This window comes from Fringilla coelebs (assembly GCF_963513975.1).
Source record: "Fringilla coelebs genome assembly, chromosome: 17".
Lineage (NCBI taxonomy): Eukaryota > Metazoa > Chordata > Aves > Passeriformes > Fringillidae > Fringilla > Fringilla coelebs.
In genome coordinates, this window is record NC_140043.1 from 12,188,582 (window position 1) to 12,193,655 (window position 5,074).

The 5,074-nt window shown below is 41.6% G+C and overlaps 1 protein-coding gene across 10 annotated transcripts in view; it reads left to right on the plus strand.

The window, feature by feature from the left end:
* Nucleotides 1–4,580, plus strand: part of ATXN2 (ataxin 2) — a 49,279-nt gene extending 44,699 nt beyond the window's left edge. For 7 of the 10 annotated variants that reach the window (XM_084217556.1, XM_084217562.1, XM_084217559.1 and 4 more), the window contains one exon: nt 2,859–3,874. In XM_084217556.1, the coding sequence (XP_084073682.1) occupies nt 2,859–3,062 (204 nt within the window). In that variant the 3' untranslated portion in view covers nt 3,063–3,874. The other 3 variants (XM_084217558.1, XM_084217560.1, XM_084217564.1) reach the window with 2 other exon arrangements.
* Nucleotides 4,581–5,074: the final 494 nt, after the last annotated feature.

The following is a 5,074-nucleotide window of genomic DNA, read 5'->3' on the forward strand; positions in this document are numbered from 1 at the left end:
ATACAGAAAGGCTGGAGGTGGGAGGTGAGTGCAGAAAGGCTGAATTGCTGCTTTTGGTGGCAGTTTCAGGCTCTGCATCGTAGACAAATTTTATACAAATACATCCAGGAAAGGACATGACAGGATTTCCAGGGAGTAGCAAGGCAGTGCAAGGGAGAGAGGAGAGAGTTAAGGTGACTGCAGGATGATCCTTGCAGAAAGAAGCCTCTGTGTGTGTGCTTCTAAATGAACTGCTTGTGCTGAAGCTCCCCAAAGATTGTTGGGCAACCTAAAACAACAGTCTTTGCTTCAGAATCAGAAACCCACTTCTCTGAACTGCTCTCTCGTGGTCAGCTCCCTGAGAAAAAGGATTTGGGGAAGGGAAGCACATGACAGATTAATCAAGAGCTCCATGTAAAGCAGTGTGACACAGATTTTCTGATGTTTACTAAATCTCCTGGATTTAGTGTCCTTTGTCAAGGAATGGGCAGTTCAATCAATAATTTGCCTGCACAATTTTTTCTTCAGACCAAGAACTTGGTGTCTGGTTTCTGCCTTCTCCTACAGGTTAACAATAGTTTGGGATAAGGTGACTAACTGTGATTAGGGATGTTAATCTGACAGGTGTCCAGTCCCTTGCAGAATTCTGATAAATCTTTGCTTTGGTCCCTGGGACAGTCAGTTAAGCCAATAAATCAATAGTTCTGTAGGGATCCTTTTACTGATGTTGAGTTTTTAGCTTTTTGATTCTCTTAGGCTTTTGATTTCTCTGCTTTTTTTTGGGGGGGAGGATAAGGAGAGGATGGCCAGAGCTGATGACTGCTGTGGCATCTTGGCTCACCCTCCCCTTCTCTGGTTTCTGCCAGAAACAAGACTCCTGCTCTGCTCTGGTGTGAAGGCGCTGCTGTGAATGCCTGGGTTGTGTTTAGAGCTTCTCAGAGGGGTCTTGGCTTAGTGGCATGTCCAGTGCTGTCATTTGAAACATGAAACATTTGCTTGAAGGCCAGGAAAGGGTAAAGCTGTGCCTGAATTGTGCCCTGGCCAGGCCAGGGGTGCAGGATGTGACCATTGCCTTCCTTTCTGTGTGCCAAGCAAACCAAATTAAACAAATCAGATGCAACTTTGAGTCAGAACTGTCTGCTCAGGCAGCATTTTTAGCAATCACAAACAAGGCCTGCCTTGCCCTTGATTTTAACTTGTGCAGTCTCTTCTGCAATTTTTTTTAGAATGAAAGCTGCAATTTGTGATATTTACACCAAACTAATTGACTTTCCCAATGAAGTAGTTCCCTCAAAAATCTCTAGTGAAGGCATAACTACAGTTCTGTCAGAAATTTTAAATGCATGTAATTATTCCATCGTGGGGAAACTAATCACTGGATTTAATAGTTTTTTAGCAGCCTCATTCCCAGCTTCTAAACACAATTCTGAAATACCACGTAGTAAGAGTTTCAGTTAGGCCAACACAGGGGATCAATCCAATTTCCCTTCAGGTTATCAGATGAATCTTGAGCTGGTGGATATCTCACTTGAGAAGCAGTACTTTAAAATTCATTAGAGAGTGCTGTCAGCTGCCAATTTGCAAAATGTTTGAGCCACAGCAGAAAAATTTTATCCACTGTGTGTATTGACTCCAGCTGCTCTATGAATAGCTGCTTTATAATGATGGCTTCTACAATAGCATGTTTGTCAAAGTCAACGTGGAGCCAGTCCTGGGAGGTATTTCTGTTCCACAGCCTGATCTCCTAAACCTTTTTTAGAGCAAGAGTGAGATTTGAATTGCAGTTCCTGCCTTTAAAGGCTTCTGGGGTGCTACTAACACGTGCAAGTCTGATCAAAGAGTTTGGGGAATGTCTGTGATGAGTCAAGTAACCCTTTTTGTCTTTAAGAAATAAAATTCTAGCCACTACCTGCTATTTGTCTTTACTGGCATGGGAGACCTGTGAGGCTGCAGTTCTGGGATATGGTAGAAGGACAAAGCCAACCTTAGGTACAAATGATGGGGTTTTGGGGCTTTTTTTTTTTTCCCAGGAAAAATCCACTGAGAGCTCTGAGTTCCTTCGTGCTTTTAAGAAATGAATGTTTGCTAGACTTTTAAATAAAATAAATTGATGACCTCTAGAGACATGAACTGCTCTGAGCTAAAGAACCCACCAAGTTCCTGAAGTTGTTTGCCAGAGGTGATCAGCCATGGGAAGGATTAATCTCCTTTTCCACTGAGACTTAGCCCTGATTGCTCAGATTACACAAGGACTGCGATGAGCTGAACTGGAAGCAGAACAAAGCTGCCCTGAGAGTGTGAAGGGATGAAATCACTCATGTCAGGAGGACTTGGCTGAGCACTGTGTGGGCACAGGTCACTGGAGAGGACAGGGAGGTTCCCAGGGCAGGGAGCCAGGAGAGGACGTGGGGTTGTGCAAGGAGAGAGCTGGGGAAGGGATGCCAGACTCCCAGTGCCTGTGAAGTTCCTATCTGTACCCTCTAGGAAGTGCTTTGATCTAGGTGACTAACAGAAATGTTTTGAAGATTTGTTGCTGAATTGTTATTTTTTTTTAATACCCCCCTGTTTAATGCTGGCAAAATGGCTAAAATTGAGAACTCAACTCAGAGCCAGCAGTAAGGACTTGAGCGCTTTTTTTAATTATTATTTTTCCTTTTTGTTGTTATTATTTTTTTTTTTTTTTTGTGTTACAACTTCTGCATTAACCCCTAACCTAGTTTAAAAAAAATACAAAAAAAAAAAAAAACAAACCAAAAAATAAAACAAAATACAATCAAATGAAGAGTAAACCTTTGCTGACGGAGCAAACTTTCGCCTGTCATGTGGCCAGGAGTTGCTGCCTCCTTGTGACCATGATACTAAAGAGCTCTTTGTTTCAGGCTCATGTACAGTCAGGAATGGTTCCTTCTCACCCAACTGCCCATGCTCCAATGATGCTAATGACGACACAGCCTCCCGGTGGTCCCCAAGCCGCCCTCGCTCAAAGTGCACTACAGCCCATTCCAGTCTCGACAACAACACATTTCCCCTATATGACCCACCCTTCAGGTGAGGAGTGTGTGCCTGGGAGACCTGCACCCTAACTGAGCCAGGTCGAGGAGTGAGGACTGGGAGAAACCAGATCTTTGGGGAAAAAAAATTTAAAAATAAAAATTAAAAAAAAAAAAAGCGACAAAGAAAACCGACCAACCTTAAGATGTCCTTGTGTTTCACAGCTGTGCTTTGGCAGCCTGGAGGAGCGTAGGTTTAGCTGAGATGTACCTAATTCAGGGAATATTCTTGGTTTTTCTCTAGCTGGAGTAGAGAAATGAGAAGTGTGAGGCACTGGCGCTGTGGGACCGAGTGTTTCCGTGGATTTGCCGTGGGGGATGGACTGTGTGTAGTTTATAATGATCAGAGGTTTGATTAAATCTTGAGGACAGCAGTGAAATGTTGTGTGGGGGTAGGGCTGCTAGGCTGCTGTTAAAGTAAAGTGACAACTGAAATCTAAACTTTGTAATTCAGAGTAACATTCTGCAGCTTTGCTTTGGGGGAAAAGTAGGAGTTGTGTGACTTCTTTCCGCTTTAAATTTAACCTTATTTAGGTTTCTTTGATTATTCGAGTTCAAACAGCCTCTGAACTTCTGTAGTGATTTAGTTTTACCTGATGTTTCTTGGGGAATGTGTGAGCAGAACAAAGCTGCTTTCTGAGGGCTTAGGTAGGGAAAAAGCAAAAAAAAAAAAGAAAACATCCCAAGGACATCTTGATGTGCAGGGTTTTGTTTTGTTTTGTTCTCTTAAAAAAATAAAAGAAAAAGAGAAAAAAATAAAAATAAAAGAAAGTTGAGCTCAGTAGTTGTCCTGTGACCACTTTACTAGCAAACTGTTGTGTGGCTTGCCAATTTATTATTTACATTTGAACTTTTTTTTTACAGTACAAGCCCACCACCAACAGCAGTTGTAAGGCTCATCTGGAATAACTGAAAGGCTGGATACCTTTTGTAGGCCAAATACCCTCCTTCTACTGCTTCTGCCAACTGGAAGCACAGAAAACTAGAATTTCATTTTATTTTGTTTAAAAAAAAAAAAAATTTGATTTCTTGTAACATCCACTAGGAATGCTAACAGTTCATCTTGCAGTGGGAGAGATTCGGACTGAGTAGAGGCATTTAGGAACTTGTGGGCTATTCCATAATTCCATGCACTGTATCTGAGTCCTGCAAGTGCCCCAACTCTGCTTGCTGAAAACTGGAAGTTATTTATTTTTTAATGACCCTTCAAAGTTATGAACTCGTCAGCTAGCAAAAGAAGTAACAAGAGTGATTCTTGCTGCTATTATCACTAAAAATCAAGACTTGGAGATCCCTTTTACTTCTAACTAAACTTGAAACAGGTTCAGTAAAAAAAAAAAAATTCTAATCGTCAAACGGATGAGTTATTATTTATAAATCACGTTTGATGAGATAATCACTATCGTGAGACAGTGATGTAACTTTTAAGTTAAGAAAACTTTTACTTTGTAGATAATATAAAATAAAAACTTAAAAAAAAATTAAAAAATAAAAAAAGTTTTAAAAACTGACCCTCCTCGGTGTTTGTGTGGTGATTTTTGGGTCTCTTCCCGTACCAATCCCAGCTGGAGCCAGGGTTTGCCTGAGTCTGTTGTGTGCTGCTGCAGGAATAAGGGAAAGGTTTGGGAATCCCACATTCAGCCCAGTTTTCTGACAAGCTTTTGTGTCCAGGTGATTTTGGACGGGGTCAGGAAAAGTCCCAAGTGGGCCTTTAAGGTGATGGAAGTATAAAAGTCAGTGGTGCTGCTGGACAAGGAAAGCAAAGGTAAGAATTCCCTGGCAAAATGCCTTCAAAAGATGGGGAGGCAAAGTTATCCCTGCTCCAGGTGCTGTGTCCTGACTGTCCTCTGTGGTGCAGGCACTGTCCCATGGGGACAAAACAGGATTTTCATGTCCAAGGGAGCATTCCTGCCTTTTAGCATCCAGTATTCACTAAAATAATGTCCAGGCACCTGGAGAGAATCAGACTGAAGACTACAAGTGAGAAACAAGTTCTAAAAACAGTTTATTAAGAGCAGATTTTTTTTTTTTAATATTATGGTAAA